The 27835-nt window shown below is 41.3% G+C and overlaps 1 protein-coding gene across 6 annotated transcripts; it reads left to right on the forward strand.

The window, feature by feature from the left end:
* Positions 1-320: 320 nt before the first annotated feature.
* Positions 321-27835, forward strand: usp25 (ubiquitin specific peptidase 25). Of its 6 annotated transcripts, XM_022745783.1 has the most exons (26): positions 321-541; positions 5958-6035; positions 6204-6348; positions 6687-6810; positions 7902-8064; positions 9727-9813; positions 11261-11398; positions 12317-12393; positions 12521-12594; positions 13393-13544; positions 15145-15272; positions 15392-15487; positions 15615-15779; positions 16455-16693; positions 16813-16883; positions 16975-17203; positions 17676-17936; positions 18518-18657; positions 20137-20310; positions 21180-21275; positions 22055-22233; positions 22921-22999; positions 23152-23231; positions 23497-23620; positions 25468-25660; positions 26395-27835. In XM_022745783.1, the coding sequence occupies exons 1-26, from the start codon at positions 500-502 to the stop codon at positions 26565-26567; spliced, it is 3507 nt and encodes a 1168-aa protein (XP_022601504.1). In that variant the 5' UTR covers positions 321-499; the 3' UTR covers positions 26568-27835. The 6 variants fall into 6 exon arrangements, with proteins under 6 accessions (XP_022601504.1, XP_022601499.1, XP_022601500.1 ...); XM_022745778.1 differs by lacking the exon at positions 20137-20310; XM_022745779.1 differs by lacking the exon at positions 20137-20310 and having other exon boundaries at positions 12320-12393.

The raw sequence follows: 27835 nt of genomic DNA on the forward strand, positions 1-27835 counted from the left end.
TTGGGCCCTATATTTTCAAGTAGCCTATATTGGGTTTGCTTTTTGAGAATGTTGAAAAGGGGCTAAAATGAACCACGAATGTTAAGTTTTGCAAAGAAAATTCTCAGGTACTGCTTAGATGAGTTCATGTTATGAAGACCAACAGGATATGATCACGAGATAAAGTAAACCCAAGCAGGGTGTGGTCAGTAATAAAAGCAGACGTATCAGGCCAAAACTGTGTTAATTAATTGCTTACCCATGATTTCCAAAAGTCTCATCCGTGACGTAAATGCAGTTCAAGCAGGCGTGAGTAATCGATCCCAGATCTCAGGCAGGGAAGAGCAATGTTTTCATGCCTGCTGACGACCTGCGGTAGTCACTCTGCCATGGCGCCCGTAATGTCGATGATTGAGGAGGGGACATCATAGCATCGCATTTTCATTCGCTTTAGTGAAAAGTGTTCCTTGCATTTTGAAACTCTGGTTTGGATTTAATAAAATTTATCTCTGAACCGGCCATGACCGTGGAGCAGAATGTCCTCCAGCAGCATTCTCAGAAGGTAAGCTTACAGAAGCTAACTTGGTGGCTGGCTAACTTTAGCCGAACTGTATAGGTGCATAGTTTTAGGGCTCAAAGTATTTGCAACGTCGGCTGACCAGCCTCATGGTTAGTTGGGTTATCCTCGAATTGATGTTTTATTATGGTTACAGGACATGCGTTTTTAATGTTAAGGAACCAATTGTAAGAACCAAAAAAATTGTTTAAGCTAGGCCTTACGTTATCCTAGCTCAAAGCGTTATCCAATGTTTTGCTAGCTGTTAGCCAATGTTAGCTAACGGCACCACGTAAAGTTAGGTTAAACCATAGCGTTGTTCGCTCAAGTTGTGTAACATTAATGATAGTTGCTAATACATACGCATCCATGTGGGTAAAACGTTATCTCGCTTGGTAGCTTTAGCATACTGGGCGAACTGTGTCGTCAACTGAAATAAACAAGGCCAAGTGACAGATTTAACGCAAGTGTCGTCAACTTCGTACTAGACTAAGTAAATCTTTTTCTCCGGGGCGCTATACTGAAGATGTAGGCTACAACCAACAACAATGTTTAGCTTGAAGGCGTGGATATCCGTGTTTGTGTGTTCAAATGTTTCCTAGGTTACTCATCACATTGATATCTTTGTTTACAAAGTGTGGCCAGCGGCGGAGGTAGAAACATAGCCGAGCGTTGACGTTTGGCGGAGATTGAGTAGCCTGATAGTGAGCCAAGCGTGTAATGGTTCACAACCGAGAAGGCAGGTTGTTAGGTTACATTTGATCATAACTCTCAGTTACGAAAGTGCATTAAGGGTCATTCCCGTTGCTTAGGATCATGGTTATGAGATTTACTCTGTGACCACCATCCAGAGCATTGCACAGCTCTGGTTAGTTATGTAACCACTTGACTGGTGTTGCTAAAACGTAGGTAAGATATTTGCTCTGCCAGTCCTAATTAAGATAATAAAGAAATGAAATTTTTTTCGTAAGAGTTATGTGGTCATGTTATGCTGGACTACCTTGGTTCTGCAGCATAGTCTTTTTGTGTTCAACCAAATCTGACTTAGCTTACTTACCTAAAAAAAAGCTAGCAGTGAGGTGAATATCTGATGGGCTGGTGGCAGTTAAAAGTCTGGTGCACAGGCAAAAATAAATTCTTCGCCTTCCATCGATGACTCAAGCTTTAAAGCAGCAGTGTAACACAAACCCTATTATGCAGTGTGACCTTTTCCAGGGTCGAAATGAAACCACAATTAACAGTACTGACAGTAAAGATAGGCTAAAAGTGGTCTATTACATTATTGAGCAATTTTGCTTCATAGGTGACTTAACAGTTGCAACTAAATGTTAAAAAGTTTTTTTTTTTTTTTTAAAGTGTCACCATGCACAGCTGTTCAGGTTTAATTTGTCTTGACAATAAATGTGAGTGTTGATTTAGTTATAGTCATTGCAGTTCTGTTCCATCATTAGAGTGCCTCATGAGTGTAGGGTGTGGTGCAGGTTTTCATGTAATGACCTGTGCGATGAGGTCATATTGAAGGACTTCTAATCCTTCCAGAGCAATTTGTTTTTGTTTGCAACCCCTTCACATGCACATTCAAAACAGCCGTGAGAACCTGAGAGTAGATTCACTGGGAATGCCCCCGTCTATGACCTGCTGTACAGCCTCAAAGTTGCTCCCTGTGCCATGCAGAGAATTCTGTGGTGTAGTTCACAAGCTGCCACTTAATGGCCGATGACCAGTGTGACAAACAGCCATGCCAGACATGTCACATGGAGATGAGAAGTGTGTGTGTGTGTGTGTGTGTGTGTGTGTGTGTGTGTGTGTGTGTGTGTGTGTGTGTGTATGTGTGTGAGTGTGTGAGTGAGTGTGTGAGTGAGTGGTTGACTTGGCCCTGACCTCACAGGTGTAACTCCCTTCACACTTCACTGACACTGCCATCCTCCATGTCAACAAAACTGCATCCATCAGTCTCTTCCTCTGACCAAAAGCCACTGTCATTTTTATGTTTACTTGTCTTCAGTGGTTGTAACATGGCGAGTGCATGATATAATGCTTTTATTGCCTTAGTAACAGAGTTCTCCACACTGCAAGCACTAGCAGCCATCAGCCATAACTATATCTGCTGTAATTAGAGCCTTTGGGAAATGCTTATTTGCTTCAGACATAATGTGCTGTTATAAATATTGTTCATAAATGTTTGAAGAACTGAAAAAAAGTGTAAATGAGGCCCTATAGTAACATATTCTGATAGTTTCTCTCCAAAACTTGTTTCTTTTAAATTAGCCCTCAGTGTCAGGCATCCATACTAATACTTTGTATTCAATACAGTGACATGTCAGAGTAGTACTTCTTCTATAAGGTTTGTAAAGAACGGTGTTATATTCTTTATTTATCTATTGTTGTGACCTAACATGCTACATGTGTATTAAGATCACTGCTGAGTTGTGTAAATTGGTTTATATGCTGTTACTTTAAGAAAGGCGTAAACCTTCTTTTCATTCTCCACTGACTTTGTGAAAACATTTCCCCTCTAGGGTTATAGAAAGCACTTTTGCTTTCGAAGGCTCACAGAGAATCTTGTTGCTGATTGTAGGATTGGAGAACAGGTACACAACAGTAACCCCCGGGCTGGAAGAATTGAGTGCCTCACATCAGGATAGTACAGCAGAAGTCATGCTGTGCTGATGTCTTTGACTGATCTGACAGTGCTCAGTTGTAAATGCATGTTTTTCAGATACTTAGATTGTTGTGATGGTAATATTGTTGTGATGATGAGAAATCTTTTTAAATAAGTTCAATTGGTTTTTGTTTTTTTTTTATTTCACATTTCATTTTGGGAGTAGTCCTTCTGAGCTAGTGCTACCATCTTCAAATAATTATTGGAAAATCATTTGTAATCTGCCCAGTCTGTGACTAATGAATTCTTAATGTAGTAATCTATATGCTTGATATTGTGGCACTTTACATTAAATTATACTCACATTAAAATTGAACAAGGCACATAACAATCTAAGAATATTTGCAGGGCACAACGTTCTGGATGAATGACAGCTGTGTATAGTTTGAATTTATTTAACACTGTCAGTTGTGCAGAATATGTTGTTCTGGGTGTGTCAGACACAAACCTTTGTGTTCAACACTTTATCCATTAGAAATTAACAAGTTAGATTTTTACCTTAAATGAAATTCCGTTTACTTTCAATCAGCTCGTATTGTGCAGTCATCACTTGGTTGTAGACCTCCAAAGTATGCTGTTTGTTGTGACTACTGTTTTTACATCAAAACTGTTTTGGTATCATGTTATGTGCACCAGCCGTAGCTGCTCACTTTCTGTGCTCGGTCAGCCAGCTGGCATTTTAGTGGTTGAATAAAGGGTGTAATTTCCAAATCACTACACTGTTATTTTGCAACTCTGAGAGCAAGTGATGTGCTGGACCCCTGCAGAATGTGGTTGGAGCTAATGGAGGGGATTCATTCAGAGTTTTCTATAAGCGCAGGCTGTTGGTCGGACTGCTGGACATTAAGACATTTCTAGCCAACTACTTTCTTACTGTTTCAAGTAACATCACCGTCACTTTTACTAATCTTATAACCATATAAGTATAACCTTTAACTGGATGAAGGATTTTTAGTCATTGGACACCTGGATCTTAAGTTATCAGAGAAACAAGCTGAGCAAACCGCCCCTCTCGTAGCCCTTCCTGACGTCCTGTGTCTGCCCAAGAGTGTCAGAGAAACGCTCATTTTTAATACGAAAATGTTTTATTCACTTCAGAGTTGTTATTGGTTTTAATTAGACAAGGCTGAACACTGAAGGAATCCTACTAAAAATAAATTGGCATTAAGATGTTTAACAATGAAGACAACAACTCTCATAATCATAGAAAACCATGGTGTTCATTATACAGCACTGTAATCAAAATCTGATGTATGTGGACATGTGTTGTCAGACCTCAGAGTTCACACTTGGCCCTATTAGTTCCTTTTCCCTGATCTGATTTTCTTTGAGTACTTCTGGTGGATTGTGATGTTTGATGTTTTGTTAAGGTGCAGTTCACTTTTATCATTTCACATTAATAGTGAAAAAGTATACACTGCACAAGTGAAGAGCACAAAATGTGTGTTGGATGAAGGCCTGTGTTATTTGTTTGGTGGTAGTGCTGCTTTATGACATGACATGCTCCAAGGCTTAAGTGGTTTTCACTTCCTTTTGTGTAGTAGCAGAAGCACTCCAGTGTTCAGAACAGTCTGTGACGTAGACTGTGTAAAGCATTGCCATATATGTGTGTTGTGCAATCAGTCCATGGTGTATGAAATGAACCTACACTAATGAGTCCTCATCTAATGGAAACCCATGTGATGTGACACTCTGTTGCCTGCTGCACCTGCGAAAGCTGCAGTACACTCTGTGTTCCTCTCACTTGAGACTTAAGACTTCTGCCTTGGATGCTGACACTAAGTGCACTCCCCCTGTATTTATAGTGCATTTATTCTAGCTGTGCATTGTAGGTTAAGAGTGTGTGGTTAAAGCCATGCAGTCCAGCTGGGTTTGACATCGTTAGGTCATCACACGTCAGTGAACTCATTAATAGGGATGGGATTTGACAGGGAGCTTTTGATTAGATACTGTATCACTTCCTCAACCACAAGTTACATATGTATGGCAATTTCCAACATTGTGTCTTAACATTAGGATCATTTTGTGATTATCTGTTACTTTTAATGCAGGTGCTACTGATTGTTGATACTGACCAGAGTCTGTTTGGAGGGTAAAGCAGCAAGTTGCCATATTTTTTCTGTCTGAGCTTTTACCTCTGGATGGTGTTGAGCCAGATGCAATCTAATATTGGTTCTGCAGAATGTGACTTTGCCATGACATGCCATGAATCGTTGCTTTAAAATGACTAGAAAAAAGATTAATCATTTATCTTAATAGTTCCAGATACATTTTCTATCAATCAGTTCATTGATTAATCATTGCAGCCCCAATTGCCATGACATTGGTTCCATATGTAAAGCTGTTTAGAGCACCTAAACTTCCATATATTGTATAACTGCACTGAGAGTAATTATGATCAGAGCCTGTGGTGCAGCATGTTACCCTGCAGATTCTCATCTGTTTTTATTCAAAATAATTATAAAAAAATCATAGATTAAAAAAAGGATTAATTATAATAGAGAAAATATTTAGCCTTCCCCTGTTGACTTAGATAGAAATAGGGACCTTACAGCGCCTTTCGTAAAATTATCTGGCTGTCACTATAGATGAGTAAGAGCCTTATAAGTACAGTTATTATTGATGTAGTTGAAATATTGGCATTTTTCAGCTTTAAAATTAAACTTACACCGACCCTGTTCTAAACTACTTACTCCTTCTCTTGCATCCTGCTCTGCTCCTAACAGCTTGTATTCTTCTCTCTTCCTTTGCCTTCAATAGCATCAACAGACGCTACTAAACCAGTTGAGGGAGATCACGGGCACCACAGACGTTCAGCTGCTTCAGCAGGCTCTGCAGGTATCACGTTCAGCTGCTTCAGCAGGCTCTGCAGGTACATTGTGAGCTGACACCCATATACTGTGTGCACTTGAACCCAGAGTTCAAGTTCTAGTTGAGCGTTGGTGTTAATTTTCCTGTGTTCATACCCAACTAACATCAGCCTGAACAAATACATTGTTGCTGCAGGTGAGCAATGGAGACCTGGCCGAGGCTGTAGCTTTTCTGACGGAGAAGAATGCTAAGGTTCCTCAGCAAGATGAGACAACCTACTACCAGACATCTCAGGTGGCCAGCGACAGATATATCAGCGTGGGCAGCCAGGCAGACACAAGTGAGCAGCTCACTTAAAATTTTGGCACAGAAGTACGAGAGACCTCACAGGGATGATTAAAAGAAAAAAGAAACGCATAAGCTTAGTTTAAACTTTCATAACACAGGATCTCAATCTGTATAAATGTCTGTAATTAAATTTGAATGCACATTAAAAAACAATTCAACAACCATGTTACCCATGTCAATGTAATGTATTGTATAAATATTACAGCACAAAACATCATACACATGCAACAGTAAGTCTTCAAAGATAATAAAACAGAGTGTTTGGAATACTTCCTTCAACGTTCTAAAAGTGTGTGTATGTGTGTGTGTGTGCGCACTTTCTTGATGCAGATGTCATTGACCTGACTGGGGACGATAAAGATGACCTGCAGAGGGCTATCGCCCTCAGCCTGGAGGAGTCCAGTCGGGCATTTAGGGAGACGGGCATCACTGATGAGGAGCAGGCCATCAGCAGGTGGGCTCAACAGCATCTCTGACCAAAAGCAAATGTACCAAGAGGTTCTGGACTAAACATCTGACCAAACAATTAAAAAACCAGCAACAAGCCTTGGATGGGGGGCTCACCGGTGGTTCAGCTGGTAGAGCGCTTACCATTATGGTTCACTTTGCTGTGTGTCAACCCCCTCTCTCCTTGACTTTCCTGTGTCTCTCTCACTACCGCTCTCACAACAAAGGCAAAAATACCAAAAAAAAAAAAAACTTTGGAGAAAGAAAAGAGCCTTGGATGAACATCCAAACTTACCGCCTACATTGTCTTCATCCTTTCCCACAGTGTGATGAAAATATCTTTTGCACACACTTGTGTTGTGCATTGCTGAACTGATGTTCTGTAGTGAAAACAAAAGCCTTATTGTAACAGCAAGGTCAAATTAAATAATAGCCACATAATTGTCATATCCAACACCAAATCATTTGTGTCCAACAGTAAAGTTAACCGTGTTAAACACCCTGTCTAACAGTCCCTGAAATAAAGCCGTTTTGAAATAGGGTGAAAGGGGTGTGATGTTATCTTAACAATAGCACATTTCAGAGGAGTACACATGGATATCAAGTACATTATAACCTGCCTGAAGCATGATATTAAGGAGGCTCAGTTTGGCAGTTAAATTAAACCTTATTCAGACTGTACTCATGTGGACTGTTGAAATAAGCCCCTCCAATGGCTAACGAACCACATTTATACAGAAACGTGGCGCTTAGGAGAAATGCTTTTGAACACAATGTATTTCAACACTCGCGTGGGGAGCGCTGTTACACAGCTTTGTTTGTAGACACAAGATGAAGCATGAGATGAAAGAGGGTTAAAAAATAGTGCTCAACTTTTTAGGAAATAGTGCAGTTAAACTGCAGTGGATGAACCAGCAAGTGACAAGGGATTTAGGAAAACCAATCTTCACCTCCTACTGTGAAATAAATATAACAAACACTTCAGTGTTTCAATTCAGTTCTACATAAAGCACGTAATCCTGAGGCAATGTAAGAAAAAATGTGTTAGTTGCACTTTAATTGAATTTGTTTATATTTTGCCGCCTTCTGTCTTTCTAGAGTTTTGGAGGCCAGTATAGCGGAGAACAAGGCAAGTCTGAAGCGTACCCACACAGAAGTATGGAGTGATTCACCCAACCCGCATGACAGGAAGAGGATAGATAACTGCCCTGTGGGGCTGAAAAATGTTGGCAATACCTGCTGGTTCAGTGCTGTTATACAGGTGGGCGCACACATATACACACACACACACACAAACACACACACTCACTGGCAAACCAAGACCAAATGAAAGGCACAGTCTGAAATGTTTTCTGATTATGCTCTAAATCCCCTTTGTTGTCTCAAAGTGCTTTGCTCTTACACCTACTTTCTGCAGTGATGGGAAACTTATGATGGCACTGGAGACTTGACTTTTGCATTAATTAGTACATTCCTAGTTGGTTTGCATGTAATTGTTATGATGCAGAAATCAGTGCTTTAATCTGCTGCAGTCATCCTAAGTAGTAGTGAGTTAGAGTTATCTCAATGTTTATATGCTGGAAAATAATGGAAATGCTGTCATAAAGACTTAGTTTCTTGTCCACTGGTGAAGTCAGTGGTAGAATGTGACCTGAGCTAAATTATGCCCGATGAACACTGGATACACCATCACATGGTGCCTGGCTCCTGTGTGTAATGTAACCCCCAACCTTGAGAAGAAGGCACTGCTTGAACCTGACCCTGCTGCACTTACAAGAACAGGAGTAAACAACTTTTCTCTTTTCCTAATAACATAGCTAATATAATCTTGACAGTTTTTGTATCCTCCTTGACATACAAACAGAAATTAAACATCATGACCCTGAGATGAAAGCAGAGAAAGATGTGGCTCTTGTTATTGCTGTTAATAGTTGAACATTTTGTGCAGTGCAGTTTTTATGTGTAACAAAATCACACCATACTGAATTTGCAATTAAATGTGATTTTGCTTGTTATGTAAAAAACATTCTATAAAGCACGACAGAGTCTTAGCTCATTTCCTTACTTCCCTAACCTGACACGCCAGATGGTTTGTTACACAGAACCATCTGGGAAGAAACTGTTAGGAAAAGGGCAGGTGCTTTGAAAAATACTTGGCATGTGATTGGATGAACTATCTGTATATCATATGATGTGGTAGGAGAGCGTCGAAGAAGAAACACACCATAACAACAAACCACAGTCTGCGGAGCTTTAAAAGCTAGTTAGCATGTTAGATGATTCTTGCTGTCTTTGTGCATAAAAAACAGTCTTAGAAATACAAAAACAGTCACCTCTCTGTGGCTGCCAGAAATTCCTTCCTCACAGGACACTCATTGGTCTAAACCACTGTGGTTCAGCCACAAGCAAATAGCTGGGTGCCTGGCAAGATGGATTCTTGCTTGTGAGAAATCTATCTTCCCCGCAAAGTTATTCCTTTCCCACTGCACCTTAGGTTGTGTTCAGTACTTTCATCACATGATGCAACAAGAACTGTAACCATATTCTTCCAAGTAATAAGTAAAGAGGTCAGGTTTACATCAGATTGTTGTATAATCTGGCAAGAAGGGAAGTCTTAATGTAATTACAATAAGCTTTTGATAAGAAACACGGTTTAATTAGGAAAAGTTAGAAAACAGGACGAGTGACTCAGAAGCACTATCTTGCACATGCAGTATGTTTATGAAGTAGTGGGAATAATTACAATGGCAGTTATTGCAACTGCAATGTAGAGACTGAGCAAGGTCAGCTTACATTGAGACACTAAATTTTATAGTGAAATTTTTCTCATGGTTGTTCTCTGACATAAAACCGGTGTATGGAGGCCAAAGCTGTCTTATCATTGGCTGTTACTAATGTGTCTTTATCCCTCTTCAACCTCAAGTCTCTGTTCAACCTGCTGGAGTTCCAGAGGCTGGTACTCAACTACTCTCCTCCAGCCAGAGTCCATGACCTGCCTCGCAACCAGAAGGTGAGACCCCCGACCTGTCCTCACAGGTTCTCAGCAGAGGACAATGATCAAGCAGTAACAAAGTCAAGCGTGTGATGACTTTTAATCCTTTTTAGTTGAGTCACCTGTGTGGGCGACCTCACAGTCTTTATATCATAGCTGCCCTATCGTAGCCTATCAAAGCCAGCAGTGCTTTAGCTCTGAGGGTTTGACCCTCTGAGAGCTGGGAGCCACCATTCAGCAGCTGTGTGATCTTGCCCTAAGGTCACAGCAGCTTAGTGTTGTGTCCCTGATAGTTCATTTAACTCACTGCTTCTAAGCTACAAGAAGTGTCAGCTGGTGTGAAATGTTTGATGAAGCCTTCGTATTTGTCCACTAAGACAGAAATGAAGAAGCAAACAGCGCTTGATTTGATTGAGCCTGGAGTTTTTTCAAATTTGAGATGCTCAACTTTTGTCAGTCACCACTACATTGGCAGAATAGTTCTCAGCATGTTTTTGTCGGTCCATATTTTCCCTACAGGGTGCTCACCAAAGGGTTAGCAGCCTGCCACTAATCTGGTCTAAGCCTCTGATGTGGTAGTGTGGTTTGGGGCAGTCATCTCTTCATCTAAGTTCCCTCTGTTCTAATCACTGACCTTTTAATTTAGCAGTACAAGACTGCTAGAGCTTAGTTTCTAATCTTTACATTAACATGCTTGAATCACTAGTGTTGTTATTATGCACTGCTAAGTCATGTCAGCTCTGCATCTCACTGTTATAATGTCACTATGGTGACACTGTGCAACCTCAAATCACTTATGCAGCACATTTAAATATGGGAAGTGTGGGAAAAAACAATCCAACATACTCTCCACTTAATACAGCAACCAGTGGGGTATTTACACATAAAACATTGATAACTGTTGAATAAACTTTGTTCATTGTCATGTGGTTTAAAAGCAAATTGCTAAACTGGTAATCACCGGTGGAGTTACTGGTGTTGCATTTAGGTGATATCATATTTGATCCACAGTCAACACGGGTCTATCAGGGGGAGCTGGTTCTATAGCTACCAAACCATCCCTCCCTAGTATGATATATTATGAAAATGTTTTTTTTTAAATGCTCAAATTGCTCAAACCATTCGTGCCATGAACTAAGTCTTATACACACAGCCAGTGACTTACTGGCAGACACTTTCCAGCAAGTCTTTAACATTACTATATAATTATCTTTACAAATGGAGCATTACCTCCAACAATTATCACACGGCAGATAATGTTTTACTGTTCTAAATGTGCATCAGTGCATCTGAAAAGCTTAACAAACTTTCTGTCTAAGACCTTTACTAAAACACAGGATGGGAAAATATCAGATATGGTTTTCAATGAAGCATCTGCACATACCCGCTGTCTCCTTCTGAGGTGAGAAACACTCATTTGACAAAGTTTGTTTAGCTAAATTGTCGATTGTGTTGCTGTGATCAGGAGCACAGGAACCTGCCCTTCATGCAGGAGCTAAGGAACCTTTTCTCCCTCATGGTGGGGTCCAAGAGGAAATATGTGGATCCGTCACGAGCTGTGGAAATCCTCAAAGACGCCTTCAAGTCCAGTGAGTCGCAGCAGGTAAGCCTCTTTCTGCCATACTCTGTTTTTATTTGTTTTTCCAATCCATATGTAGTTGTTGCATTTATCAGTTAAATAACTGTAATGATTTCTTATTGCTTTGTCTGTCTTTTATGTTTTGTAAGGTAATTTCAAAACAGTTGTTTTGAAATGTTGTATATACATTTTTAGATTTATTATCATGTTTGCGGAGATTCATAGGTTATATACTGATTACCTGTACTATAAACTGTACAATAGTGCTAGAAAATAGGCCTTTTTTGCTGTTTGCACATACCAGAAATATTTGATGTTCCCAGGCTTGACTGTTCAATTTCATTGTCATTCTCCTGACTCAGCTCTACTGAATCCCAGACACTTAACCCCTCTTATCTAGAATTATTAATCCTCCAACCAGCATCATCCCCTCTGAACTCTGGAAAAAAATCATATTGACCGGGAATTTGCTTTTTTGTGCATATATCCTTTAATGTGACACACACATGTCAAATGTACAAAGCTGTTCTGTTCTTCTCCTTACATAAGCATTTGCACTAAGCCAGTGTCTGTGCAGAGGTTAACTGAGGCCACTCTTCTGGCCTCTGTGCTCATCAGTCATGTCATTCCTCTGAGTGTTAGTCAGGTTGGAAAAGGCATTGACCTGAATTACCGGGTGGCATTGATGTCTGTGTGAGAGTGGCCTTGGGGCATTCAGGTTTGAAGTTCAGCAATCTGTGAACTCCTCCACTAAGAGCAGTCATCTCATATCCAAAGCTCAGGGAATATCAGCAGTTGATAGACATGGCATTGATTTGACTGATTGGACTTTCTTGCTTGTAGGTGCAGTTAAATCCTGCAGTTTGACTCTGTGACCTCCATGTCCCAATGGCGATCCTGTAATTGGTCATGTTGCATGTTTGTCTTTGCTTTGCTCAACAGCAGGATGTGAGCGAGTTCACCCACAAGCTGCTGGACTGGCTGGAGGATGCCTTCCAGATGAAGGCTGAAGAAGACAGGTAACCACAGCTCACAGCTCCTCAGAGGTCACTGTGGAAAGAATCAGAGATGTCTCATGTAAAAAAAAAAACATAAAACAAAAAACTGTTGCCTGTGATTTTGAACACCACGTTTCTTTGTTTTCAGGGAGGGCGAGAAGCCAAAGAACCCTATGGTGGAGCTTTTCTATGGTCGCTTCCTTGCTGTGGGTGTCCTGGAAGGTGAGAAGCGGAGTTAAATTAAAACCAATCAAGAGGAAAAGTGAGGGGTAGCTAGAGAATCACAGAGGGATTAAACATTAGGACGGTCTGATTACAGCAGCCAGAAAGCAAGCAAGTTCTTGCCCCCAGTAATGAAAGGTGACCTTGTCTTAATGAGATGTGGTCCATGTAAAAGAGGAGAGCAGTTGCATTGATCGTGGAAGACCTTGACGGCTGATTGACATTGCGCTTATTATGCATGACAATACTGGCCCAGAGCCACCAAAAGCCGAGCCAGTGGACTCTGCTGCTCATAAAATGACCTTAATGCCTCATCTGCATGTCCGCTAGCAACTCCTCTCCTCCTGTTTTGTGTGTGTGTGTGTGTGTGTGTGTGTGTGTGTGGCGGCGGGGGGGGTGTCTTCTCATCAGTAGTTGGTGCAGGGTGCTCTGTGCAGCCATTTAAGTAGTTGTGATTGCGTGACTGCTGAACAAGTCAAAATCACCTTGGATGTAAATGAGTGTGAAGTGGCTCCTTTTATTGCCTTTTTTTCTTCTTTTTTTCAACCTCTTCGCCTTTTCCAACTCTTGTGTCATAGTCACACCTGACACACCTTTGACCGAGGTATACGAGATGATGCACAGTGGGATCCAAAAGTCTTAAGACCACCATCTTTCCCTCTCACATGATGATAACACAGCTTTAAATAGCTGATTGCAATTAGTGCACACTCGTCTTGTTCTCAAATGCTATCTCAGTTAGCTCAGCAATTATGACTATTAGTGCTCATCTGTTCATCTCTGCTTGTAATTCAACAGGTAAAAAATTTGAGAACACAGAGATGTTTGGGCAGTACCCCCTGCAGGTGAACGGCTTCAAGGATCTCCATGAGTGTCTGGAGGCTGCAATGATTGAGGGCGAGATCGAGTCCCTGCACTCAGCAGAGAACTCAGCCAGGTCTGGACAAGAGGTCAGTGACAACAGTTGCTTTCATTGAACTGTTAAGAAAATTTGAATGGGCATTTTGACAAGTTATACAAAACGAAACTTTTTTTTTTTCATCCTCACATGAAATATAAGAGGTGAACTAGAAATAACTAATGGCTACATGACCATAATGAATAGTTAAACATCTCATTTCTCAACCAAACAATTTGTGCACCACAAATACATGTGCAGTCTGTCCTCTCTTAACATTCAATTTATGTAATTGCATCATTACAAAATTAAAGTACTTAAATTTGAAACATTTAAGTATGTATGTAAGAATATGAAGCAATTTACATGTATTAATTGGGTTTTTATTGCCAATGTCTTTCCCATGACTTTCTCAGTTGCCTATAACAGCCTCTGGAGTGATTTCTATGTAAAGGACCCAGGCCAAATTTTCCAAGAAAATCCAAAAGATGTGACGTTTATTGTCACTCCCACATACCTCAATGCCTGGCTTCCACTCCCCTACAGCACCAGCAGTGTGCAACACTAGCTAATGTTAGCTTTGAAATGGAGTCTGCTAACGTCAGCAAACGATTTGTTCCCTGCACAACATAGACTGTGTCAGCACGAGCATTAGGATGCTGACTGCAGTTCACTTAACGGCCACTGGTGTCTTTAATAACAAGAGTTTTTGTGAATGTTACATATAGAACCTTTAATTGCTAATAGCAGTTGTTAATCACCACCTATCATTAATACTAAAGAGAAGACAACCAGGTTAAATAATATGGGATTATGTGGTGGATCCTCTCCAAAGGGTTGACCTCCTTGCCCTTATTTTACACCTGTGCTATTCTGGGTTTGACCTCTGGTTCACTGTAGCCTTGCCTGCAGTGTCCCACAGCAGCTGGGAGTAGCTAATTACCAGGCAAGTACACAGATGGGTATGGCACCGAGCCCTCTGGAAAAGCACCAGCCATGAGCACAAGGGAGTGAGGGAGCAGGAGTGATGCTCCATTCACATCATATAGGCATACAGGGTTTCCCCCAGGAAAGAATCAGACAAGCAGTTAAAATCTAATGGTGCAGTCGAAACCAAAATTCACATCCCATTCACGTTTATGTGGATCGGGGCAAGAAACATTTGATTATTTCCAAATTGACCCGTCTTCTTCGCTTAGAGTTCAGTTTGATCGAAGCAGCTAGTTTGAGAGGGGTGGGACTGACCTCTCATTCAGGAAATATTGTTTGCTGGTGTTTTATAACTGCACAGCCAAAGAATAAAACACATGTTATCTGACAACTTTGTGGACTGCTGTCATTAGCCTGCTAGCCATGCTAGCTCTTACCGGTTACATTTACAATTCTGCCCATGCCATTTCCTGTCCCTCCTGCTGTTAGTCACACCACATGAGTAAATTTCGCCAGGTGGAATATGGTCTGAATGCGCCATGAATCAGTTGCCAAAATCTTCTCAAAAATGGATCTTGCAAACCAAATTTTGTTATATGACAATTTGTGACAGTTAAATAAGAAAAAATAAGAAACTCCACAAGGAAAGGCAAAATATCTTTACCAAACTTTATATTCTAACACGACAAGAGAATTAATCTCAAGATCCTATTTTCTTTCAGCACTGGTTCACAGAACTCCCTCCAGTGTTGACCTTTGAACTGTCAAGATTTGAATTCAACCAAGCACTAGGACGTCCTGAGAAGATCCACAACAAGCTTGAGTTCCCCTCTATGCTCTACATGGACAGGTGATAGAAATATTAACAACTGGTTTTTATTATAGAATCTATTTGTCCCTGCTGGAAATGACAGTTAATCCCGAGACTTTTAAGACTGAAGCCTCTGCTGTAATCTTTGTAATCGTTAGGTATATGGACAGGAACAGAGAAATAACAAGGATCAAGAGGGAGGAGATCAGGAGGCTGAAAGAGCATCTGACACTGCTCCAGCAGCGCCTGGAGAGGTGATACCTTTTTATTTAGCTACAGTCAACAACAGCCTTCTAATTGTGCTCTCTATTTGTCTCACATTATACCCTTCTCTCTTATTTCTTTCCCCCTCGGCTTACCTCCATCTCTGCTCCCTCTCAGGTATCTGAGTTATGGCTCAGGCCCCAAGAGGTTTCCTCTGGCAGATGTCCTCCAGTATGCCATGGAATTTGCCTCCAGTAAGCCAGTGTGCACCTCCCCAGTGGAAGACATTGACTCATCAGCACCCCCCGGTGGCACCACAGGACAACAGCTGCCCCTACCAAGGCAAGTTTCATAAGAAAGCCTGTTGTTTGATTTCTTCATCATTTTTTCTTTTAGTTTCAGTAGCAGGGACAGAGGAACAGGTAAAAACAGGCCCTCAAGCAAGATTATTTTCATATTATTATCCTGAACCTCCTTTATTTTTTCTCTTGCTTGTACCAATATTCCAAGAACTTTAAAAGTCCCAAACCCTCTTAAATCCACAAACTTGTCATAAATTGCTGTTTTAAGTTGATGAATGCCACATGTTCATAAATATGTACGTGATCTAGAGATGTGACCACTAATATAAGTAGACAAGTTTCATTTAGAAAATGTCCCCCAAGAGTGAAAAGAAGAACTTCATAACACAGATCTTCAAGTGCAGTAGAGATAAAAGTCATATAACCTGAAAAACCTAAACCTGAAAAAAATAATACTGCCATCACTGTACAGTAACAGAAATTGAGAGGGAATGGTTTGACATGAAGTTAGCTGCGGCAAATCAAAGTGGCCCGTCATAAAATGGAAGATGAACAAGTCAACATATTTGTTTGAGGAGAAAGTCAGATTATCTGTACATTATTCACACTACAGGCCATTCGTTCATTTTATTGGCACTTTGTTGTTGTAACTCTAGACCTGTATTTCTGTATGTATTTTGTTTTTATTTTCTATACTTTGTGTCTTACCCTGCAGCACAGCCGAGCAGGACTCCTTGCCTCCCCTAGAGAGCTCAGGCCCTGCCTCGGTTCCCGCTACAGCTCCCACTGCAGCCCAACAACAGAGAGTACCCATTCATAAACCCTTTACCCAGTCCCGGCTTCCCCCTGACCTCCCCATGCACCCTGCCCCACGACACATCACTGAAGAAGAGCTGAGGGTGCTCGAGGGCTGCTTGCATCGTTGGAGGAGTGAGGTGGAAAATGACACCCGTGGTAGGTGTTGTGGTTCTGTCAGCATGATTTACTTGTCCTTCACTTTCTGTATTATATTGCCGAAGTAAACATTAGATGGGCGCTTACTAATAGATTGTATACGATGTTCTTCCCATCAGATCTGCAGGGCAGTATAACCAGAATCCACAGAACCATTGAGCTAATGTACTCTGACAAATCTATGATGCAGGTGAGCACCACTTTTATTTGCAATACAAAAAGGCACAATCAAGTACTCCATTTGTGAATCAGCATTTTAAATGTTTTTTATGTTATTCCAGGTGCCATACCGGCTTCATGCAGTGCTGGTCCACGAAGGCCAGGCCAATGCAGGGCACTACTGGGCTTACATCTATGACCCACATCAGCGTTGCTGGATGAAGTATAATGATATCTCGGTCACTAAGTCGTCCTGGGAGGAGCTGGTCAGAGACTCATTCGGAGGCTACCGCAACGCCAGTGCCTACTGTCTCATGTATATCAACGACAAGAAGCCCTTTCTCATAGAAGGTACACATGGACTTACTGAGAAAACAATACATCACTCACATATGTACTTATGATGCACCATTCTAGGATTTCTGTTAGTGTTGACGTTTTGTATATGTTTGTTAATTTGTCCATTATTCAAAGTCACTGTGACCTCATGTTTGTGCTGTTGAATGTGAATGTGAAATATCAGGAATGCCTGTAGGGAATTTCATTACATCTGACACAAACGCCCACTCGTACCCGAGGATGAACTGATTAGAATTTGGTGCTTAGATGTGAAAGGTCAAGATCAGTGTGACCTCATAAAATACATTTTTGGCTATAACTAAAAAATTCATACTATTTGTGACACAATTTATCCCAAATGTTACAAATTCTGTTGTTGTAAGTACTTTATCACTAAGAAGAAATTGTAATTTCTTTTGAAAGAAATGAGCTTTCATGTTTTGCAGAGAAAATATATTCATTGTCCTCTCTGTTGTCTGTGCAGAGGAGTTTGATAAGGAAACGGGACAGATACTCAGCGGCATGGACAAATTGCCTCCAGACCTGAAGCAGTATGTGAAGGAGGACAATGAGCTGTTTGACAAGGAGATTGAGGAGTGGGACACCCTGCAGGCCCGCAAGGCCCAGCAGGAGAAGCTGGCATTGGCCACAGCAGCTGCCGCTGCCTCGGCAGCATCCAGCACCTCCACTTCTTCCTCTTCTCCTCAGCCCATGAGTATCGAATCCAGCCCTCCAGACAATGCAGGTCAGTATCATGACCCTTTGAATGCAGAATAGAATACTTAATTGAGAATCAATAATTGGTTGTAAGATAAATACAAAAAACTCTTGTTCCCTAGAGAGTTATAAAAAGACGAGGAAATGACCTTGAAATATTGGCATGCTCCGTGCATTGTATACAATATGTACAGTAAGATTTTGACTCACCGCTCAGCCAATAGCACTCAAATGTATTTCTGTTGAATTATGGTGGATACACAGTATGATAATTGGCTAAATTAAGCAGTGACAGGTCTGTTATTGGGTTGCACTTCAACTCAATTTATACTTCATTGTAGACACACTGTTATTACATAAACTACATTAAATCAAGGCACTTGTTCAAAATACAAGCTTTCTACATGAAATCCTGAATATTGGTAAATGCAATGGATGATTTCTGCAATCACACTCATACTAATGTGGATAAATTTACACTTTGCACTGTTGTTTTGGCTTTTGTGTGGATGGCAAACACAGAAAATGCTTTTGTGAAAAGATAACGGTTGAAACGTAAAGAACCGTGAATTTCTGCATTTCTCTGATGGTGCTGTCGCCCTCTTGTAGTACCCCAGCAGGACCCAGAGTACATGGAGCAGCCATCACCCACAAATGACTCCAAGCACCTGCAGGAGGACACAGAGAGAGCCATCTCAAGGGCTGCTGCTGAGCAAGAGGAGAGAAGCCCTGAAGCATTGCTAAATGCTGTATGTAAAATACACAAAGACACACAGTGACACAGCCACACTCACGCCATGTCATTGTCACCCGTCATGTGTATCAGTCTTTTTTTACACATCAGTTTGTTTATATCAATCTGTAAAAGTGAAGTGTATTCACCTGCGTTTTTATTTCATCTCATTTTATTTCATCCACTTTCATCTTTTCCCCCCCTGAGTAAATGAACTGAGAGAACACCTGTAGGAGTAATTATTTGCTCAGGATCCAATTTTATTTGTTGAATGAGGTGTCAACTATTTACTCTTAAAATGTAATATTTAAGTGTCAATACAAGAGCACTTAAAAGCTGCTATAATCCATATCTTTTTGTGACTATTTGTATGTGAAAGGTGTCATTTATAGTGACGTGATCATAGTGATTACAGAGAATGCTCACTCAACTCTGCAGTTCCTCTCAGTGCTGTTGAGCTTAATAGGGTTTTTCAGCCCATTGTCTTGATTTTCTGACCAGACTGTTTTGTTTCATTCTCACTGCTGCCATAGCATCATAGCAGCATCGAAACAGGCCTAAAAGCCCATGACCAAACATCAGACAGACGCATTCAGTGACTAGCTGGTGAACATAGGGGAGAATTTAGCAGCTAAAGAGTCAGATATTTTTCTGTGGAGTTGGTGGAGACTAAACCAGAGCTAAAAGGAAGAGAATGTTGGACTTACATTCACCTTCGCTGTTCGGTAACATGACACCAAATGAATGATAGTGGTCCGTTGGTAACTTGGATGTATTAATAAGTTACTATTTGCTAAACGTCTGGCCCACTGATGCGGTGGGATTTCTCCCAGTGCTCCCAATGGCAAGTCCGATTATGTCAGCGGGTGCGTTGTCAATGTGTTTGTGTGAGAGAGAGAGAGAGAGAGAGAGAGAGAGAGCTCTTGAATGAAGCAACAGTGGAAAACATTTAAGTTAGAGATCTTTTATTAATTAGACGGTGGCGGGTGAATGAACAGGTACAGGAGGGAAGATTGTCCGCTAGTTATTCAGTTGCAGATGGTGTTGTTCTCTCAGATGGATAATGAAATAAAGATAAAAATGCTAAAATGGGTCGCCAAATATACTTTGGCCGCCGTTAACATACAGTACCTGGACGGCCCGCCCAATTAAAGTCTGTGTGGGAAACACTGATTTGAGTGTTGTTTTTAGACAAACTTGAATAAATGTGAATCTATCCTGTAATCCATATTTCATGCTGATTCATCATTTTCAAAATTGTTCCTAGTGAGTCTGAGCAAGGATTAATTTTGATTTGTCGAAAAGGCGATGTCAGCAGAGTGAGTCAGTCTTTTAGGAAAACCACATCAAATCTTGTAGTGTTCAGATGTTAAATGAGTTTATTTGATGAGTATTATTTTGCTAATATTACACATTTTCCCTCGATCTTTAATGTTTCTTGCCTTTCCATCAGTTGTCTCCCCTTCCTGTTTCATCTGTCCCATTCTCTTTACAGTCTATTCCCCCTCCCACCTCCCCTCAGCCTGAGGTCCGGGTGAGCACCCCCTCCACCCCTCCTCCTGACCTGGTCATGGAGGATGAGTCCTCTGGCCAGCGCACAGTAGAGGTGGCCATTCCTAATGTGGGGACCTTTGTCATTGAGTCAGAAGAGGGGGGGTATGATGATGAGGTAGCTCTCGCCCACATAAATCTTCGTTCCCTTTTTGTGCTGACGAGTCTGTGCTTATTTGATACATGGAGTGAGAGCATCATTACCCATTCACGTGGCTCTACATAAGATTTTTCACACCTGAGGAAATCTGACACTTTATACTGACTGATTTGTGGATTGGCTTGAGGCTGAAAATGCTGTGCAATGAGACCGATCTCTTTGTTGGCCTTTCTATATTACCCTTGTGTGAAAAGTCTCTTCTTGAGCCAGCCTGCATCTTGGCACAAAGACAGGTTGACATTTAGCCGAAATCCTACATGAGTCACTGTTAACTGTAAAAGCCGAGACCATAGTGTCATGATATGAAATAAAAAAGCCGTTGTATGCTCTTTGTATGTTCAAACTGTGTACAAAAAAGACCTGTGTACAAAATCAAATGCACCTGTCGTGGATCTTTATTATCGTATACACAGATTTCATGCTGTTGCTATGGAATCGTAGTTGAATTTTCTTTTGAATTGGCTTAATATCAGCAGTAGTTGTAGCTCTGTATGTTCTGCGTGGACAGTTGTTGTTGTTAGTGAGTATTCTAGCCTGTTCCCTCACTGCCCTGCACTTTTGGCTCTCCGTCACACACAGCTGGCTACCTTGGTTTTCCCACATTATCCTTGTGAGGATTGTGCATCATGCCATTGAACCGACTGGCTTTGTCTCTCACAACTGTGCCACCCTAACCAATGCATGGGTTGCTGAGTGATGTCTGGCATGCCCTGACTGTGGTATGCTTTATTATAGTGCCTCAGAGCACGTAACGTAGAGGTTGACCTTGCTTGGTTCGTCCCAAGGACCTGTTGTTTTGTTTAACATGGTTCCTGCTTCCTGGGCAGGCGATGATGACCCCCAACATGCAGGGTATAATAATGGCCATTGGCAAATCCTGCAGCGTATATGAAAAGAATGGGCCTGAGGCAGCCTTTTTTAAGGTACACACTATCTCTTCTTTTCTTCATTCCATCTCCGTCCACCTTCCCTCTTATGTCATTCCATTTCCTGGTTTTCTCTTTTGTACTTTCTTCCAGTGCAGGAGACAAACACAAAACACTTAAAGCTAGTTACTCAAGAGTCACTCGAACCTTTCTAATCATGCTGTTTTTTCAGATCTTGAGTCAAAAGTTACGAGTGGAAAGTTGTCTGTTTATTCCTGAGCTGCTGCACAGATGCTCAACTGTGCGAAAAAACAAGCAGTTGCCTCTTAAATCTCAAAGACATCAAGTAATACCAAAAGAAAAAAATGAGAAAACAAGACAGCTCTATGTGCCACTTCTCAGTAAGGACAATTTGTAGTGGATCAAAAAGAATACCCATTAAACCATGACTTTTTTTTTTTTACAGCAAGTAGTGGAAAGATTGCTTGTTTTTCAACATGTTATTGTTGCCAGTAGTTTATTCCAACAATCACAGAATCCTTTAGACGTTTTTTAGTCCTGCTATCTATTTATCTAGCTTGAATCAGTACAGATGCTTTGCAGAAGTATGAGTCTAAAATGGCAAGTGCATTGTACCTTGATAAAGTAGCTCAAAGCTCTGCCCAAACGTTTAGTAATCAAGGACGGTAATCAATGTCTAAAAGGGAAATTCACTGCAGGTTACCCTTAAGATCTTGACTCAAGAGTAGCTGAATAAGAAGCATCCATATCCATACCACCACAGCCTCAGTCAGAGTTTTAACCACGACTTGTTATGACTTTGTCTCTCTGCCCAGGCCATAAAGCTGGAGTATGCCCGTCTTCTGAGATTTGCCCAAGAGGACACATCACTTGAGAATGACTACCGACTTCAGCACATCATCGTCTATTTCATCCAAAACCAGGCACCCAAGAAGATCCTGGAGAGGACTCTGCTCACACAGTTTGCCGACAGGAACCTGGCCTTTGATGAGAGGTAGTTAAGACGTTAGGCTCTGCCACAACCTTGCGTTTTTTAAAAATCTCATATACTATTCTGTGTGTTCTGTGCCTTTCGTCCAATCGTCTTAAACTTAGCCACCTACTAAAATCAACTTAGATAATTTACATAAAATCAACTTCTCAAAATGACCAGCAGAGGGTAGCAGAGACCTTGACTCTGACATTACAGCATCTCTAGCAGCCCTCCTCATTCACAGTCAGCACAGACTGACTGTGTCTCATCTGAACATTGCTTTCTGAAACACAGATGTTAAGAGACACATGTCCATTAATGATCTTTTTAGTACTGCTGGCAAATAAGATTCCCTCGCTGGTGAGATTGTGATGCTCGTGTCATAAGTGTGTGTAACGCTCCTTACTACCTCTTAAAACTTTTCAACTATGCTTGTTGGCCTCAATCCATATTCATGAGTGAAAAATTGATTTCTCCCTTCTCCTCTATTTTCAGCAAGATAATTAGATTTATGTGTGCATGTGGCCTCAATAGGAGCCTCCGGAGGAGTGTTTCACTTCTCCTCTCAGCACTAAAGAGTGATTCATTAGGCCATGTTAAGGCCTAGGGGCAGGGTGGACCGTTTCATCTCCTGGAGTACCTCACAATGACTCACCATCTTATCGCTAATACCGGTTCTTCTTCCTGTCTCCCCACCTCCCCCCACAGATGTAAGAGCATTATGAATGTGGCACGTGCCAAACTGGACCTAATTAAGCCAGAGGAGGTCAACATGGATGAATATGAGGTCAGCTGTGGTCTCTTCTGGGCTTTATTTATCTAAAATAGTAGACTGCCTTCAAGGTAGTATTATACATTGTCTTTAAAGCTTTTGCTGTGACATAATTGAGCTTGAGCATAGTTAGTTTGCCTGTGGTAACCTCTGTTTGTTTTGATCAGATGTGGCATCAGGACTACAGGAATTTCCGTGAGACGACCGTCTTCATGATGACTGGCTTGGAGCTCTTTCAGAAGACAAGGTATGGTGAAATATTACCTTACATTACATTTATTTTCAGTTCACTGGTCATCTGTAGCAGCTAGTAAATGGTGAATTGCTGCCTATAGAGGGCAGCAGTTAACTGTCTGTACAACTCCAAGCTTTGTAGTTGTACAGTGGGTTCATCAAGTTTATTTCTTCTGTATAATGGTTTACTCTGTAAGTTCTCAGTGCAACTTTGACATTCCTTGCAGGCTATTTTATCTGAATGTAACATCTGTTCATGAACATCGCTTCCTTTCCAGTTACGTGGAGGCTCTGATGTATCTGATTTACTCGTATCAGTACAACAAGGAGCTTCTGTCCAAAGGGCTGTATAGAGGACACGACGAGGAGCTTCTTGGTCATTACCGTCGAGAGTGTTTGCTAGTGAGTTCATTCATGCACAACACAGTGATTTGTTTCAAACAACTTGTCAAATATTTTCTGAAACGTGCGGATATGTTTCTTCCTATATGTCATATCTCAATAATACAAAGTGATTTATAAAGAGGGTCTGTTTTGGAACGGAAGCCTTTGTGTCCAGCAATCCTTCCCTGTGATCCCTGTCTCTTCTTTGTCACTCCCTTTCCTCTGTATCAAACTTCCTTTGCTGAAGTGACTCAGCAAAACTAACATCGCCAGACACTTCCCCCTCAATACTGAGCTGTGGTACTATAATCAAATTGCTTTTGCTGAGATATTGCTTTGGCTTGCTTGCAGCCCACAAAAGATTCCACTGAAGATTTTTCATCTGATACTGACAGATGAAAATCCTTTCAGCGTTGTGATGTGAGCCCCTTTTCATTTCACTCCCACCAAACTGCAGGCTGTGCTCTGGTATTATTGGTTAGGGCTGAGGGTATTTTGGTCTGATCAGCCTCGCACTGATCTTCAGCAGCCCTCTTGCTGCTGCACTCAGTAACCTTACACCAGCATTGTGCTCATAATGTAATCACTGGAGTGGGAATAGGAAGCAGGAGGGCCCGCGAGTGTAAACACATTACCATGAGACACAAGCATGTCCTCAGCTAACCTCAAACCTCAGCTCTGCACAGCCCGATCGGTCATCTTAGATCTCTGGCCAGAACCTCTGGCTCCGTCCGCTCAGCTGTTTACCTTCAGCTCTTGTTTTAATTGAAAACACTGCTAACATTGACACAGTTAATGTACTTGGATGTTTTGCAAATCCAGCCTTGCAGTTCCCATTTCCAAACTGGCTTGAAAAAAACGGGTCGTTTCCTCAGAGAGAGGAGGTCATGGAGTTTGTCTGTGACAGCAAGGTGGTTCTGGCCAAGAACAGGAAGAAAAGCTCGTATCCACATGCATGCGAGAACGTCAGGACCCACTTAAGTTCCAGTGGCTGTAGGATACTGTGTCATATTAATGATGCCGATAAGATTACTGTTACTACTCAAGCTGTCACTTATTTATCTATCAGGACTAATGGAAAACTTGACTAGAAAGAACAAAACAAGAACAGTGAAATAAATGACATAGCAACATTTAACAACCAAGATTATTGTTTGGAGTAAAAACAATTATGTAAGATAACACAAATACACAAAAGTCAGCAAAGCGTGTTCTTGGCCAAAGCTATTTAAAAAATTTTTCTTCTGTCTAAAAGCTGTGAGGGCACCATGACTTCAAACTGACTATCAAACTGTGAGTCACGCCTCCCTAGATTGGTGGGGGGGGGGGGCAAAGATACTGCATGAGGTGAAAGGGACAGGTGCACATTGTTCTGAACACAACAGGAAGTTAGTTATTCTTGTTCGGCCCACTAATTTAGCCCACTAATCAACGCAGTCAGCAGTTGGTACAGCAGCAGTTGCTATGTCATGCGGCTCATGGAGCCAACTAAGGTGCTTTAAAACCCTCAGAGGCCGATTGGGACATTTTTCTTTAAACTTCACACTCCTTCTCAGAACTGCTAATAGCTGATTCAACATATGCCTAATGGTGCCACTTTATCAAATGTAAACAATTATAGGGTAAAAAACAAGCCTCATGTTGGAGCCCACAGCTGACTGACTGACTGACTCCATGGTAACGTTATACTTCCTGTTTACATCCCCAAAGCCCTTAAAATTATGGGAAATGTATTTGTGAAACTTGACCATGATTATCCCTTAAATTAAAGTCAGACAAATAAAATTACAAAGTACATTAATATTACTGTTTAAAGTTTAATGTATTAATGTATCAAAGACTCACCAGTATCTTCCCTCCCATAGAAATTAAACGAGCAAGCGGCCGCCATGTTTGAGTCAGGAGAAGAACCAGAGGTGACCACGGGCCTAGGCATCATGAATGAGCTGGTGGTGCCCTGCATCCCTCTGCTGCTGGTCCACGACACTGAGAGAGACCTTCTGGCAGTGGAGGACATGAGGAACCGCTGGTGTTCTTACCTGGGCCAAGAGATGGAATGTGAGTCCCTGAGGGAGCAGGAACAGACTTGGCCTGTTAGATATTTCTGGAGAGTTGAAGTCTTAGGTTACTAGTACATTCCTCGGTACCCCTGCCAAAGATCATGATAATCAGGCCACTGCTCAGTTCACTTCCAGGTTGTGCAGCATTTTCACTTGTACTGGGAAAATTTCAGGTTAGCTGTTGTTTTATTTAAGCTTTAAAAATTCGATGATTGCAGAGCTTCACAGCAGTAATAGCTTCTTCATTGTTTCGTCAAAACAAAAGAAGACATTCTGAAGACGTCCAATTGAGCCCTGGGAAATTGAGAAGGGCATTCACTGATATTTTATAAACAAAACAATTCATTGGTTAATCAGGGAAATAATCTGCACATTAATCAACAGCAAAGTCTGCTCTAAGAAATGTTCAGATAAATTTCTTGGTAGGAAAAAGGACTGAAGAGGATCCAGCTTTTATCAGTATGCTCCAATATCAGTCCACAGAGAGCATGTTCTTTGAGTTCCTGGCCTTTATTCAGGAAAAGCAGTGTATTATCACCCAGAGCCCATTTCAGTAGTTTTACAATCTGTTTCTGTGGTGGAACATGCTTTCAAACTACTTGTGATATCACTTTGAAAATATTTACCCTGTGCTTTCTGTGATTAGCAATCTGACTTTCACTGTATTGTTTTGCATGGTCCATACAGTTAATTATCTACTATCTTTCTGTCTGTCTGACCTCCTGCTCACAGCCAACCTGCAGGAAAAGCTGACCGACTTCCTCCCCAAGTTACTGGACTGCTCGACGGAGATCAAAAGCTTCCACGACCCTCCCAAGCTGCCCTCCTACTCCACGCTGGAGCTGTGTGAACGATTCAGCCGCATCATGGCCGCCCTAGGCAGGGTGCCCACCGAGGGGAGATGAGCTCCGAGGGACGGCCAGACACCGCTCCCTTTTCAGAGGCCCAACCCTGGGCAAAAAATCCATGGACCTCTCTTAACCCATGCCTTCCTTATAAATCCAGGGGTCACTCGCTTCTAGCTGTTATTCCTCTGTTACTCTTTTGCTGCTATAGGTTTTATCATTATAAATATTATTTCACTTTTATTTTAAGCAAAACACAACGGAGGAAAGGAGGAAGAGAGGACGGACTGTTGGGAGGGAATAAAGAAATGTGAGAGGAGAAGATGATGGAAAAAACAGTGGCAATCCTGCAGTGGTTGAAAGCCAAGCACATTCTGCTTCAGCTTTGCAAAAAACAGAGTTTGAGGGTTTTTCATAGTTTATTATTGTTGTTGTTGCTGTTTGATTCAAGCTTCTCCAACCACGCTCATAGCCCTTTCTAAAGCACCCTTCTCTGCGTGAAAAGGATCACCCTGCTGCTCTGCCTCCAGTTTGGTACAGTATTACCATGTTTTGTTTTATTTTTCTAAGGAAGTAAGGAAGAGAGCCTTCAGATTTATCAGTGGCTCAGCGTATCTCAAATGGGTCACATGTCTTTGTGGACTGCGCCAGAATGAGATGTTTTAAGTGCTGTGGTAGACAGCCACGGACTTCCTGTGGCTTGTTAATAAATCGAGAGAATAAAATTTTATTTATGGCCCTTTTAGGCCAAATTAACCAATGCTTTGCCTGATTTTGATTTTTACTTCACTTGCTCAATAATAACTGACACTGACATTATTATTAACATTGCACCTCACTGTTCATAGTGAAATGTCTTTCATTTGAGACATTAGGGGGCAGACAGAGGAGCTGGCAGTTTGCAATGTAAGTAGAGCTTCAGTGTCCTCACTTAAAGTCAGACTGACATCATGTACCATTGGTCTCAAACCTCTATGTGATCCAGCTGTGATCATTCAGATGGTATTATGCAGTTAATTAAAATCAGCCTTTCATTAATACAAACTCCAACGTGTACAGCTTATGGCCAAGAAAATAAAACTATTAAACAAGACTCAGTTCTAGCTGCTTTGAAATTGCTTTTTTTTTTTTTTTTTTTTTAATAATACATTTTGAGCTAATTTCCTGCAGTAACACTAATTTCCGGGAACGAGGATCACTACAAACAACCAACGGAAGAAGACAGGAAACACTTTCACAAATATCTCCAAAACACTGGCCACCCGCATTGTGCAGACCATAAGATGAAATAATCTTTCAAAATTGAATATTGAATATTGGATATATAA

This window comes from Seriola dumerili, unplaced genomic scaffold, assembly GCF_002260705.1.
Source record: "Seriola dumerili isolate Sdu_G_001 unplaced genomic scaffold, Sdu_1.0 BDQW01000091.1, whole genome shotgun sequence".
NCBI lineage: Eukaryota > Metazoa > Chordata > Actinopteri > Carangiformes > Carangidae > Seriola > Seriola dumerili.